Source organism: Urocampus carinirostris, chromosome 18 (genome assembly GCF_059441175.1).
Source record: "Urocampus carinirostris isolate Australia breed hairy pipefish chromosome 18, RoL_Ucar_1.0, whole genome shotgun sequence".
NCBI lineage: Eukaryota > Metazoa > Chordata > Actinopteri > Syngnathiformes > Syngnathidae > Urocampus > Urocampus carinirostris.
In genome coordinates this window covers 17,762,462-17,777,891 of record NC_142366.1, presented here as the reverse complement: position 1 = coordinate 17,777,891, position 15,430 = coordinate 17,762,462, and the positions used below count along the sequence as shown (strand labels likewise).

The following is a 15,430-nucleotide window of genomic DNA, read 5'->3' as shown; positions in this document are numbered from 1 at the left end:
GCAATCCCCGGATCGTGGGCGCAACCCTTTCCCTCTCTTCTAATAAAACTTGTGAGAAACGCTACGTGAGTGGGTCTTGTTTCCGTTCTGGTCATGACAAAATGTTCATTTGCAAGCTCTTAGGATTGCACAGGCCAATAAATATGAAGGTTTCACTGCTTCCACAGTTTAGTATACATGTATTTTTATTATGTGGCTATTTTAAAGCAGTTTTAGTGTGTCGGCTTCTGTCAGATTATTAACAGTATATTGTACTTGTACTTTATGGGGTCAGTAATCTATGGATAACTGAATTTTCTTTCTAAATAACGTAACTGTAAGTAATAACTGTTTTTCAACAACGAGCCCAACACTGTTAAGTACAGATAGCACATTTTTCTTCATAGAATTTTGCTCGATCAAATTGCTATTCATTCAAGACTCAGGTCAAGCTATAAAGTTGTAAATTCCTGAAAAGTCATAAATGCCTGAGCTCATCATGCAAAGAAAAGTCACACTCGTGTATCGGAAGTACACTTACCATGATTGCAGTTGGACGGGCCACTTCTGTCATTATACAGAACAGAATCCGGCTTCTCGATCCTGATTTAACCTCAAATAGTCCTCTTGTGGTTACAGTCCTTTCATTGACAGGAGTAACGTTTCCTCAGCTGATTTTGCAACCTGTGGAAGACTTTCCATCTTAGATCATGGATACACACACCACAAGGACAGACAGCACGAACATATGCAAAAAAAGGGGGGAAAAAAACAACAAACAAGACAGCCTCTGCCTATCACGACGTGTGGAGGAATGTGACAGCAGCTGGAAGTCAAACTGCAGAAAGATTGGGAACAAGGGGAGGGGAGATGACTCTCTCTCCAACTCTCTTGCTCTCTCTTTTACACACAAATTCAGTCTTTCAAACACACTTCAGGAGGACATACTCCTGCTGTATTATCAGCAGGTGCTGACAGAACACACAAATTTGACCCATTCTTCTCTGCAGTTGAAAGATAGAGGGACCCTGCTAAAATAATATGCTTGTGAGAGAAGTAATGAAAGGCAAGAAGAACCACTGTTCTTCCTCACTTGCAGTAGGGATTAGGGGTGGGCGACATTAGGTACTCTAGTATTGATCCGATCCAAGTTAATACAGTATCGATCGATACTTTTTTTGCTTGGAAATGTAATTGTCATGGGCAGCACAGCGGCACAGTGGTTAGTGCGTGTGCGGGACGGTTCTGAGATCACGGGTTCAAATCCAGCTACTGGACTTCCTGTGTGGAGTTTGCATGTTCTCCCCGTGCTTGCGTGGGTTTCCTCCGGGCACTCCGGTTTCCCACATTCCAAAGACATGCATGTCAGGTTAATTGGCCGGTCCAAATTGTCCCTAGGTGTGAATAAGTGAGCGGATTGTCTGTCCCTGTGTGCCCTGCGACTGGCCGGCAACCAGTTCAGGGTGTCCCCTGCCCACTGCCCGAAGATAACTGGGATGGGCTCCAGCACCCCCGCGACCCTACTGAGGATAAGCGGTGCAGATGATGGATGGATGGATGTAATTGTCAAGAACCAGAACAAGCCTTTTATTTTACTGGAAATGGGGAGTCATGCACGTTAGGCAACAGTCTGGCGTGAAATGACAGGAAGCCAGAGGCCGACGAGATCGATATCAATTGCCCGAGTAGATATCGGACGGATGGGGTCGATACCGGACAGGACGGACAGGATTGATAATGAAACAGGATATCAAAATAAAACTAGACAAGAACCAAAGCTGGAGTGAATAATAAACAGGACAAAAATAGACGGGAACGAAACTGGAAACCAATATTAAACAGGACAAAAACAAATAGGAACAGGAAATGCCAACAGGAAACAGGACCGAGTCAAAACCCACGCCTTTCGGGGCAGAGGCTCGTTGACGGACTGACAAAGGAAGAAATGAAAGCACTGAGCTTAAATAGACAGAAAGCCAATCTGTCAATGAGCCGCAGCTGGTGCCACACGGGCGGGGCCGAGCCAATTGGACGCCATGGCAACCGGGACAGTAATTAAATGATTAAACCCTTCCCTTTTAAGTTAGTTTGTATTTCTGATAAACACGGCACAACGATTTCACCCACTAAAAAGTGTTTCATGTTTTATTTGATAGCTACAACTCAAACTTTAACAGTAAAAAAATATAGAAATATTTTTGTATACAATGGTTTCAGAACCCAAAAAGAAGCAATGCTGAAAAATTACCAATATAACAATGTCAGGATGTCAACTATACTGCTCATTGCACAATATTTTGATAATAATAACAAATAGTGCAAAAAGTGTAAACAACGAAATATAAAAACTTTTAACAATATCAAAAATAGTGTACTTCATCTATAACAACTGTTACAGCGCACAAGTAAAGAGAGTCAAACTGATTAATCAGCAATTTAAATGACAATCCATTTTGGCTCTGTTGCCATAGTGACAACAGATTTACAGATTCTTGTTTCGGGACATTAAGATGTTTATATTTTTGGTTGCAGCTCGTTGCTCTCGGTAGGATGAATTTTTTTCACGTGTTCATGTAAATTTGCCAAACAAATGACACCTGACATAGTACTTTTCTGTTGTTCAAAAAGTAATTTCACACTCCGGTGCATTTCCTGTTTGCCTCTGTCAGGTTTCACTTTTGATAGGGGAGCAAGGGTAGATTCGGCCCCCTCATCCGCCTGGCATGCAAGATGCAGCAGCAGGCCAGGTAGGGAGAGGTGCTAAAAGTGTGCCTGACAGTCACACAAATAGGCATAAACTTGGAGAATGGCCGGAGCACTGGGTGAGAGAGGGAAGGACTGCAGTATTTACATATAGAAGGAAATTGGTGGAGGAGCATTGATCCCAGGACAATAGTATCGATCCGATCCAAGTAATTAGCATGGGATCGTTAATATCAATATTTGGATCGATCCTCCGACTCCTAGTAAGCATGATTCGAAACCAACCTTTCATATCCAATACAAATTCTGTTGTTGTTTGGATGAGTCGGATGTTGTCTTAAAAGCAATAGTTGATGTTTTTCACCAAGTTGTGGGGCACTGTTGATTATTTAGTGCCTCCTAGTGGTTAGAGAAACCCTTAATTTTTCAAATAAAAACAACATTGATTTGAATAATAAGCATAAATACATGAAATCTCATATAAATGTGCATTTTACGTCAACTCATTTGTATTCATTTTAAGTAACATGAGACTTACCTAGAGGGAGCTGACATATCTTGGTGCTCTGAGTAACAAAAACCTCCAAAAGGCGGGGCAAAAATGATGTTGAATTGTGCATTATGGTCACTTTGAGTATCCGTAGTTTGTATTGTTTCTTGTTCTCTTTAGCACACTTACACCCAAAAAGCAGAAACCTTTTGAACGGCTGGTCAAAGAAATGAGTAGAAAAATAGTGTGTTTTGGTCACTTTGAGTGTCTGCAGTTTGTAATTTCCCTTGTGCTTTGCAGCACTCGTTTGCACGACACAATACAGCACAGGTGTCAAACAGGCGGCCCGCGGGCCACATCAGGCCCGCTAAGGGATTGAATCCGGCCCGCGAGACAACACTGAGAGAAGCGCAAGAGAAAAACAAGCTGCAGGTTGAAATATGTCAACTTGATGGTGCTAAAGCCAGGTTTCTCTCACAAAGACACTGTATTTGTATTTGTCTCTCTCTCTCTCTCTCTCTCTCTCTCTCTCTCTCTCTCTCTCTCTTTTCCACCCCTTTTCTCCCACTCTCTGTCTCTGTCTCTTTCACTCTCTGTGTCTCTATTTTTCTCTTCCTTTGTTGCTCTTTGTCTCTTTCTCTCTCTTTTTAACTTCATTCACTCTAACTTCCTTTTCGCGCTTTCTTTTCTCTTTTCTCTCCTTCTGTCTTTCTATTTCTCTTTGGATTTCTTTCTTCCTCTATCTTTCTTTCCCCTTCTCTCACGACTTCTCTTTTTTTATCTTTTGTTTCTCACGCTCTCTCCCTCGCTCCCTTTTTTTCTTTCTTTGTCCCCCCCTTTTTCTCTTATTTCTTTATCTCTCTTTTTCTTTCTCTTTAATCTACCATTCCGGCCCCCGACAGAATGTTTGTTCTATCGTGTGGCCCCCGAGTTAGAATGAGTTTGACACCCCTGCAATACAGCGACATCTAGTGGTTAAAATGTACACATTGTATACCACTAATTCTATTGTTTAGGGCTGGGAAGTGCATCAAATCAGAATCCTTGCTCACATTATTGCCCCCTGCCATGAGGCAAGGGAATTGTGTGCCTCACCCTGTGTCTGCATACTTTCGGCACAGTAATAGGTTACATACTATTTGTATGAATGATGTTCTAAAACAATGTGAGTAATTTTGATAAAGTAAATCACAAAATTGTGAAGTTTGAGGAAAAAGGTTTTCGAACTGAACTGAATAAATACAGTGGGACCTCGCTACTTCGCGGTTCCACGTTCGCAGGTTCAGAGTTTCGCAGGTCTAAAAAAAAAAAAATTATGAAATAAAATAATTTTTAAAAAGTTGTATTTATTTATTATTTATTTATTTTTAAGGATTTTTGAAGGGGCGTCGCTACTTCGTGGTTCCACGTTCGAGGGTTCAGAGCTTCGCAGGTCTAATAGACAATCTCATCTCATCAGCCGTACCGCTTATCCTCATTAGGGTCGCGGGGGGGGGGGCTGGAGCCCAATTTCGTTGTCACAATATGTTAACCCATTTTGTAACAATGACAATAAAGGTATATTCTATTCTATTCTATTCTATTTCGGTAGTTTTTCACCCATCAAGACTTTTTCTCTGCGTTAAACTGTTAGCGTTCTTCGTTTTAACCTTGAACACAATCTCAAAGATCTCAAGCATGTCTGGTCTCGTCAAGACTTCATTCATTTACTTTCATATCTGAGCTTCGTTGCTTTGTTTGGCACACATTTAAAAGATGATTTTAGAACCAACATGAATCATTTGGGATAATGACAATAGGGCAGACATGCAGGCGTGTGTTTAGTCTGCAGCTCAAGTCGCACGTTCTTGTGGGCCCAAAACGAAGTGTCAAAAATGTACTGAGGTTTCACACAAACCCACAACCCAATTTTAACCCTTAAATAGCTCTTTCTACTCTTGGAATGCATAAGGCAACAGACAGGTTCGAGAGCGTTCTCCATTCGGGCCCCGGAGCTGTGGAATGCTCTTCCCCCTGAGATCCGGTCTGCAACCTGAGTGGAAATGTTTAAATCTAAGCTTAAAACACACTTCTATTCTATAGCATATGAATATACAATATTTTATGTTGACAATATCTGTTTATTATTTGGTATTGCAACATCCATTGCGGGCTGGTCATCCTGGAAGGGGGATTAATTTCCTTGCCCTCATGTAGGTTTTAGATCAGGGGATGGTGTCATAATAGACTGTATTTTGCCATAATCTTTGATCTGTGCAGCCCTTTGAGACTCTTTGTGATTAAGGGCTATACAAATAAACATGACTTGACTTGGTCTCCAATCTTTTTATTATTTACTGATTGGCGCGAAGGGTTACCATTTTGATATACATTTTTAAAATAACAATTTATGTTAATGGGGGGTTTTTAAGGGTTATTGTTCTATCTTCGTTATTCATTATCCATTATCCGTTATCGGTCAGTTCATAATACGCTACAAAGCCAAGGAGCCGGGACTCTTACGCTCAGCCAAAAGGCCAAGCTAAGGTCCTAGCCCTAAAGCCTTGTTGCGATCATTGCGAATGCACCGTTCCCGGAGGTACTGCAATACTACATTACCAGGTTGTAATTATTTAAAGTTAAGTTAACCACTAAAAAAATCATCCATTATATGCACTGCTTATCCTCACTAGGGTCGCGGGGGTGCTGGAGCCAATCCCAGCTATCTTCGGGCAGTGGGAAGGGGACACCCTGAACTGGTTGCTCGCCAGTCCCAGGGCACACAGAGATAGACAATTCACTCACTCATTCACACCTAGGGACAATTTGGAGCGGCCAATTAACTTTCCATACATGTTTTAGGAATGTGAGAGGAAAATGGAGTCCGCACACAAGCCTGGGGAGAACATGCAAACTCCACACAGGAAGGCTGGCAGCTGTGTTCGAACCCATGACCACAGAACTGTGCCGCTGACGTGCTAACCACTCATCCGCCGTGCTAACCACTCATCCGCCGTGCTAACCACTCATCCGCCGTGCCGCCTCTAAACCATCATGTTAGTTAGAAATCAAATTTGCTGGAAAATTGCAATGACCCATTTTGAGAACCTGTCCAGGTGCACCATGCTGGAGACCCTTGGTCGAAACTATGTCCCCCGGATCCATTTTTGTCCCACCATCTATAATTTTGTATCCTGTCATGATTACTGATTTAAATCACCTGTGCCCGCTCATTTGGCGCCAGCCGCTGCGGGCTACCTGTCCTTTTTAAGCCCAGCACGGTCACTCTCCAGTTGTCAATCCGTCAGCAAACCTCTGCTGTTACAAGGCAAGCATTTTGACCCTGACTCCCGCTAGTCCCGTTTTTGCACCTGTTTTCCCACCCGTCCATTCCTGATCTCCCCGTTTGTCTCCGGCACCGACCTGTTTTTGATTCTGACCACGTCTGCTCTCCCGTGCCGGCCTACGACCCGTTTTTTGATCCTGACAAGTTTTTGTGCTCCTGTCCTGGCTATCGACCTGTTTTTTCCGTTTTTGACACCACTATGGCCCACTACGGAAGATCCATTTCCGTATTCGGATCACGATCCGATTGCATGAGCGGTTTGCTTCCCGCGTCCATCGAGCACCGGATCGCGGGCGCTTCCCTTCCTCTTCCTAACAATAAACTTGTGGTTTACGCTACGCATTTGGGTCCTGATTCCGTTCTGGTCATGACAGTATCCTATGACAAAAAGTAACATAAAGTTCAATTTTGCCTTTTTATTTTGTTGTAGCGCTCGCTCTTCTAAATATGCAACTTAATTGGATATTTTTATTTTATTTTACACTGCCCCAAAATAATTTTATGTTTTCGAATAGTTTTGCTCTTTTGAAGTGAACTGTCTTATTTTATGCTTTCCATTTGGGGATTTCTTCTTGGCTCTTTGGATCACTCGTAGACCGGCATTTTTAGAGCGAAGACTCAGGACCGTAACATCTTATTAGAAGCAAAAAATTAAGGGACAAATAGGAAATTACAGGACACAATTACTTGGGTCAAAACAATGAGTTTTTAACAGGAAGTAACCTGGAAACGGCCGCTTTTCAACAGGAAGTGCATGGATGTGATCTATTGTGAAAAGGAAATGGTGTATTTTCAGATGGAAGTGAACATATAATACCTGCTTCCATTCAGAAATGTGCATTCAACACGTGAACTTAAATGCTCCGTCTTTGCAAGCGTTATTACGAGTACAAGTAACACCAAGTACAAGTATTTATAGTGTTTTAAGAACAAGGATGAGTAAAATTCCAAGTATTTTTAGTGTTTCTAGTTGAAGAATAGCGAATGTAGGCTCCAGAATGCCGACTGCCCCTATGTTGTAAATTCCTAACCTGTTGATAAGACAGTTGGAAAAAAATAAAATAAAAAATACTCTAAGGCAGGTATGTCCAAAGTCTGATCCAGTTACAACCCTGGATCACATTTCTACTGCCCAGAAGTCTCTGTCATAAAATTAATAATTTGTGGCCCACCAGTAATGTTGACTGCAGTATAAAATACTTGTACACAAAGAAAAAAAAACATAATTTTACCAGATCATGGCAGTAGCCCTTTGACCACCTTGCCCACGGCTTTCTGTGAGAATTTTAGCCATATAGACATGGCGACTGTAAACAAAAAAAGGAAAGTTGACTGCGAGGGCCGCCGCTTCCAGAACGAGTGGAAATTTGATTTTTTTTCCCACCATAATCTGAAACAACTGCATCTGGCTCATTTCCCAAAAGACTGTAGCTGTTTTAAAAAAATATATAATATCAAGAGGCACTGCCAAAAAACATGCTAAATACAACAAACTTACTGGAAACGAACGCTGTGAAAAGATGAAGCAACTGGAAGCTGTTTTGACCCGGCAAGTCAAATGAAGATGCTACAAAGGCAAGCTACGAGGTTGCGACGCTGATCGCAAAGCACTGCAAACATTAGATGGAGTGTGAATTTATTAAAGACTGTAAAAAGAATGCCAGGCTAAACAGTCGGCCCTCACACATTCAAAAGTTTGGACACTCCTACTTTAAAGGGATATTATGTATTATTTTGTTCCATTTATTGGTAAAAAATCTTAATTAAGAAAAAAAAAATATTAATTTGTATAATAAGCAAAAATATTTAAACTATTATATAAAAGTGATTTAAAAAAACTCATAGGTGAAGAAATTGGTCTTAAATTTACATATCATTAGACCTAATGATATGATTTTCCACCCTCTTGCTACTACGGGTACCCCCACAAACCAAAAACCTTGTGAAACACTAGGCAAAAAAATGAGAAGACAACTGATTTGGTCACTTTGAGTCTCCGTGGTTTGCATTCTTCCTTGTGGTTTACAGAAGTCATTTTTGGTTGCACGACACAACACAGTGACATCTAGTGGTCAAATATTATACACTATCCCTGTAAAATGTGTGATTAGATAAAATACTTATTTTTGTACATGAAAAATAATCACAGTGGCATCCTATGATCTTTAAGTAAAACTGTTATGGTGGTAGCTTCTCAGGAGCTTGGGAGCTGACATCATTCAGACAAACACACCAGGAATGGTTAAAAAACCGCATTCCCTATTCGACCTCAGGAAGCTCAATTTTTTTTCTTGGAAAGCCGTTCCACCCAGTGATTGAAAACCGATCCACGTTTAGAACTTTCTTTCAAAAACCACATTTTTATGTCTCACATCCCTTGAGTCTAAAAATTAAATTCAACCCCTCTCAGTTAAACCTGTTGTACGGTTGTAGTCAAGAATCTCATCTCATTATCTGCACCGCTTATCCTCAGTAGGGTCGCGGAGGTGCTGGAGCCCATCCCAGCAATCATCGGGCAGTGGGCAGGGGACACCCTGAACTGGTTGCCAGCCAATCGCAGGGCACACGGGGACAGACAACTCACTCGCCCATTCACACCTACGGACAATTTGGACCGGCCAATTCACATGACATGCATGTTTTTAGAATGTGGGAGGAAACCGGAGTGCCCGGAGGAAACCCACGCAAGCACGGGGAGAACATACAAACTCCGCACAGGAAGGCTGGAGCTGGATTTGAACCCACGCAGGAGGTTCCCAAGACATGAACTGTGCCGCACACGCGCTAACCACTGCGCCGCCGTGCTGCCCTGTAGTCAGGAATGATTTTGCAAAACTTTTTTTAATATGGCCCACTAAACTAAACTAAAGAAACTACCTTAATAGTGTCAATAAAATTGTTCAAACTATATTGTTAAAATATGATATAATGAAATTGTGAATGTTTTTAATTGCTGTTAAAAGTGTCGATAAAACCTCATAATGTTGGAATATGATATAATGAAATTGTGAATGTGTTTAATTGCTGTTAAAAATGTCGACAAAAATTGTTCAAACGTCATATTGTTAGAAAATGATATAACGAAATTGTGAACATGCTTAATTGCTGTTAAAAGTGTCGAGAAAAATTGTTCAAACCTCACATTGTTTATTTGCTGTCTACAAATACTACAATACAAACTAATATTTATTTATTTAAAGGCATATGTATATATATATATATATATATATATATATATATATATACCGTATTTTCCGCACTATAGGGCGCACCGGGTTATAGGGCGCACCCCCAAAAAATAGTTTTTGGTCCTATATCTTCCATAGATAAGGCGCACCGGATTATAAGGCGCTACAATGGGAACGTCGACAAAACAGTCAGATAGTTCAGTCCAACTTATTACCCCCTTAACATTCCCAAAGCTTGCAAAGAAGCAAATACGTGTCGTAGACACGTGCGGATGCGGTGTCCGTATGTCACTCAAATGCATCGTTTCAAATATCATTCGGAAGGTTAAAGTCTTGGGATTCAAGGAATGCCAACCATTCCTTAGTTTCTATTTTCTTTTTCGCTCGCAACTTTACTGTGCATATGACAATAAACACTTGGAATTGAGTTTAATTCACTCAACTCATCACAGCAACATCAAGATCGTTCTAAAACAAGATACCGGGAAAATATAAAGCGGCATAGCTCACCTAAGTTCTCACGTTCAATAATGGTACGCAATCATGGTCTTCTTACAACCGTGAGTGTAGTAAATCCAGAAGAGTAAAATGTTTACAAATACAGACTAATGAAACATGTTTCTTTATGGCGTAGTTTAGCAAGCTTGCTATTCAGTCATCTTTTTCGGCCAATTGCAGGGTTTGTTTTGGCCCTCTAGCCAATCCGAGGCTCCGAATAACTTCAGCCAATAGCGATCGATTTAACCGATGATTGACACATCTTTTTCGGCCAATTGCAGGGTTTGTTTCGGCCCTCTAGCCTATCCGAGGCTCCGAATAACTTTAGCCAATAGCGATCGATTCAAATGATGATTGACACATTGGTTAGCCAATGAAACGGCGGTATATAAATCCCAGCATACACCGCGGACTACTCCACCTTCGGGGGAAAATCGAGCCGGCGGCTGTTGCGTAAGTTGCGAGACCTTGCGATTTAATATTGAAACATATATAAGGCGCACTGTATTATAAGGCGCATGGTCAGCTTTTGAAAAAAATTAAGACTTTTAGGTGCGCCTTATAGTGCGGAAAATACGGTATATATATATATATAAAGAGGCAGCACGGCGGCTGAGTGGTTAGCGCATGTGCGGCACAGTTCATGTCTTGGGAACCTCCTGCGTGGGTTCAAATCCAGCTCCAGACTTCCTGTGCGGAGTTTGTATGTTCTCCCCGTGCTTGCGTGGGATTCCTCCGGGCACGCCGGTTTCCTCCCACATTCCAAAAACATGCATTTCAGGTGAATTGGCCGGTCCAAATTGTCCCTAGGTGTGAATGACCAAGCGAGTTGTCTGTCCCCGCGTGCCCTGCGATTGGCTGGCAACCAGTTCAGGGTGTCCCCTGCCCACTGCCCGATGATTGCTGGGATGGGCTCCAGCACCCCCGTGACCCTACTGAAGATAAGCGGTGTAGCTGATGAGATGAGATATGTCGTATAAAATCCTTTATAGTAAAATGTATTAAATCCCTCAATTTATACATTTATTGTTAGCTATGGAACAGAATAATTTATGTGCGTGTTGAACAGTATTAAGTTTTCTTGGATTTGATTTCCATTGGTTGTGTTTAAATTCTCTATAAATCAGGAAATGTAAGACGGTTGAAATGTTACATAAACCGCTTCCTCTGCAGTTAAAGGTTTTATGATGGAGACATTTGAGCCTGAAACAGGAAGGCTACTGGATTTCACATTCCATTCTTGATTGCTTTGAAAGTAGAAAATTGTGGAAGTCCACCAATATCACGGATGAAATCACTTAGTGGACAGGAACACAAATTCAGGGTTCGACTTCATAGAGTCTAAAATACTTCAAATGGACGAAGATCAGGGTTGTAAACTCAATTTTCTTGGGGGCCACGGGAACTTTGGTCTGGTCAAGTTTTTCCACAACAAAGTCAAGTCATGTTTGGACCCAGGATAGAACAGATAGTTCACATATTTCACTATTCTCAAATATTGTTATTCTTATCTTCTTTCATTTCATACACAAAGTAAGTTTTAAAAATGAAAAAAAAAACCTAAATATGAATTAATATGAAAATCAAACGATCCATAATGAATGTATAAGAGGTTTTGATGTATAATTGTATTTATTTGACAAAAAATGAGGCTCACCCAATGGGAGTTGTCATGATTGTCAGCAAATTTGCTCGGGGTATCGCCAAAAAACAATCTTTTTCTTCTTTTTTCTCTTTATTTCTTTTTTACTTTTCTTTTTTCCACTTTTTATTTCTTTTTTTTTAGTTTTTTTGTCTTTTGCTCTGTTTTCTTTTCTTTTTTCTTTTTTCCTTTGTCTTTTCTCTCTTCTCCATTCTTTTTCCACTTTGTTCTTTCTTCCTGTCTTTTGTTTCTCCCGTTTCCTTTCCTTTTTTATTTCTTTTTTCTCTGTGCTCTTCTTCTTTTTATATTATTTTTATTTATTATTTGTTTTTTTTTTACCCTTTTTTTTGGTTATTTATTATCTCGTTCTTTTTTCTTTCTCTTTTTTCTTTTTCCTTTTCTTTTTTCTCCTTTTCTCTTTCTGTCTTTGTTTTAACCCTTATTCCTTCTTTTCTCTATTTTTGTTTGTCTTTTGCTTCTTACATTATACCTTTGTTCCTTTCTTTTTTTCCCTCATTTGAAATTGTTTGCTTTTTTTAATTTCCCGGCAAAATGCTGGGCAAAAAAATTGAAGAAAAATTGTGTTTTTTAGTGTCCGTCATTTATAGTCCTTCTCGTAGTTGTCAGCATTTGTTATCAGTTGCACTACACAATACAGCACCACACAGTGGTCAGAAAATCCACGCTGTCCCTTTAACTTCAAGATTGAGGCGGCCAACGCAAGCAAGAAGGAATGCTCTCCATCCATCTGAGCTTTCGCTCCCACTTGCCTGCCTTGGAATGTGTAATGACTCTACAATTAAAGTGCCTTCTGGTGACTTTTGATGACTTTGCTCAGCTGCATATGGCTTGGGCAAAGTTGGTGATGGGCAGAGCTAATAAAAAACAAAAAACTAAAACTAAAACAAATGGAATTTTCTGTTCTTTCCGCCATAGAGGAAAACAGCTGTTGAGAATTGCCCCTCAAGGTAAATATTCTATTTCTTCTTTTATCTCCTTCCTCCCTTTTGGAATTCCTTGAATCCCATCCCCGGTCTCCTCTGCTCAGACCGCAGGAATGAATACAACCGTACTGTTAAGAAGTAATCATAGTGCCAATGACACATCAAATGCAAACATCAAGCCTCAGTTTGGTGTAAAATATAATATTTACCTAAGTCTTGTTTATAGAACTGACATGAATATACCATATGTTGTTCCCATATACGGTGGAACCTCGGTTCTCGACCATAATCGGTTCCAGAACCCTGTTCGAAAACCGATTTGTTCGGTCACCGAAATCATTTTTCCCATTAAAAATAGTGTAAATCGTTTTAATCCGTTCCAACACCCTGAATGTTTACCTTGAATGTTTAACGTAAACTAAAGCTAACCCAGGCTAATCGTACGTTTGCGTTATCGTAATCTTCTGTATGAAAGATTACGCTAACATGAACGTGTAAAAATAAAAAAAAGGATAAAGAAAAGAATTATGAATAGGATTTATTACCTTTGTGGTGGTCAGCAGAAGGCGCAGGTGGACGGTAGGGTATTCCCTAGCAAGATCAGACACTCCCACACCTCCTTCATATTTTGCTATTATTTCTTTCTTAAATGCAATAGTTGTACGAACTACTTTTCCTTTTTCACCTGTAGCAACTTTACTGCCTGCACTGACTTTCTTCGGAGGCATAATTAGGGGCTAAAATACTTCGTACACCTATATTAAAAGCGAAAGCAAAAGGAAGCACGTCCGCACGCGATAACAGTCGGTCACGAAAAGTGCGATCTACACCCGTACGCCGCTCAGCATCGCACCCTAGCGTACGCACTCACGCATTACCGGCGTTCGAATTCCGATTTTTTGACCGAACAGCGAAGCAAGAATTTCTCAAAATTTTGGGTCGGACTCCGATTTGTTCGAACTGAGAGGCGTTCGAAAACTGAGGTTCCACTGTACATTGCAAAGGATTTATATCAAATTCCTTCACTGCCTGGATTGTAGCGGCACCACTTCCTGTGGTGTGTCTTGGGCAAGTACAGCCTAGCTGCACACACCCCATTCAGGATGTCATTTGGGTAGGGGGTTTTCCCCCCACATAAATCCATAATCCCAAAGGTGAGAACCACCAGGAAAAGTATGTGTGTGTCTGTGTGTGGAGTCAAGCTTTGGAACGGTTTGCAAAACGAGATCAAACGGTGTCCAACTATTGACTTGTTCAAATTTAAGTACACAAAAAAACATTCCTGGCGGAATACATAGATGAGGAGGATGGGGTATGAGTGGTGCGGGAGATTGGGAATGTGTTATATTTGACCACTAGATGTCACTGTATTATGTATTGCACCTGAAAAAAATCACAAGACTACAGAGACTGAAAGTGACCAAAATGTACCATTTTTTTTTCAATTTTTTGACCGGATTTTAGCAAGATAACAAAAAAATTCTATCAATCCCTTTAGGAGAGAATCTATTTACGTAAAGAATATGCAAATTTCTCAACCTACGAGTAAGATCCGGGGGGTGGTAAAGAAGAAGGGGGTAGTAGGGGGGGTAGTCTGAAGTCGAAGTTTAGCTAACCTGCATTGGCTCCCTGTTAGCTTAAGATGTGATTTTAAGGTTCTGTTGGTATTATACAAAAACATGCATGGACTTGCTTCCTCATATCTTTCAGATTTAATTTCCTCCTATGTTTCTGTACGGAGCCTCCGCTCTGAAAAGGCTAGTCTACTAGTGATGCAAGAGCCAAGAAGAAATCCGCAGGTTCAAGAACGTTCTCCATGCTGGCCCCGATGTTGTGGAATGTTCTTCCCCCTGAGATTCGCTCTGCAACCTCAGTGGAACTGTTTAAATCTAGGCTTAAAACAGACTTCTATTCTATACATTATGAGTGACCTACATTTCACCTTGACAATATTTGTGTATTATTTGTTATTGTTACATCCGTTGCAGTCTGGTCATCCTGGAAGGGGGATTACCTTATGTGCGGTCCCTTCTCCAGGTTTCTTCATTTTCCTCATGTTGAGGTTTTTGAGTTTTTCCTTTCCATCATGTAGGTTTTAGATCAGGGGATGGTGTCATAATAGTCTGTAGTCTTTACAGCCCTTTGAGACTCCTTGTGATTAAGGGTGTCACAAATAAACATGACTTGACTTGACTTGACTACTATTTTCATGTCTTTTTTAACTTTTTTAACCAAGTCGAGCTGCAAATGGAGCCTTTTATACTTTCAGGGTCTAAAAAAACAGCAACTTCAGTACAGACACAGGAAAGCTGTGTACATTGTACAACTCAGTCAATAAAAAGGGACACTGTGTAATATTCGACCACAGGATGTCGCTGTAGTCTGTCGATTACAAGAACTAAAAACAAGTGCTAAAAGGCATAAGAAAGAATACAAAATAAGGAGACTCAAAGAGAGCACTGAGCAGCACTTGTATGTCTCTGAGGTTCGTGTTCTTCCTTGTGCTTTGTAGCAGACCTTTTTGGTCGCACTACAGAGTACAGCAACATCTGATGTTCAATTATCACACAGTGCCCTTTAAATATATGTACAACACACAATTATCATTGACATGGGATGAGCAGCGAAAAGGACAACAATTTTGGAAACAGTGAGGTTTCT

At 40.7% G+C, this 15,430-nt stretch overlaps 1 protein-coding gene across 1 annotated transcript in view; it reads right to left on the bottom strand.

The window, feature by feature from the left end:
- The window catches only part of phldb2b (pleckstrin homology-like domain, family B, member 2b), a 70,253-nt gene extending 69,476 nt beyond the window's left edge, over positions 1-777 (bottom strand). Inside the window, exon 1 of the mRNA XM_088322072.1 lies at positions 521-777. Coding sequence (XP_088178198.1) covers positions 521-553 — 33 coding nt within the window. The 5' untranslated portion in view covers positions 554-777. The remainder of the gene's footprint in view (positions 1-520) is intronic.
- Between the last annotated feature and the right edge of the window lie 14,653 nt (positions 778-15,430).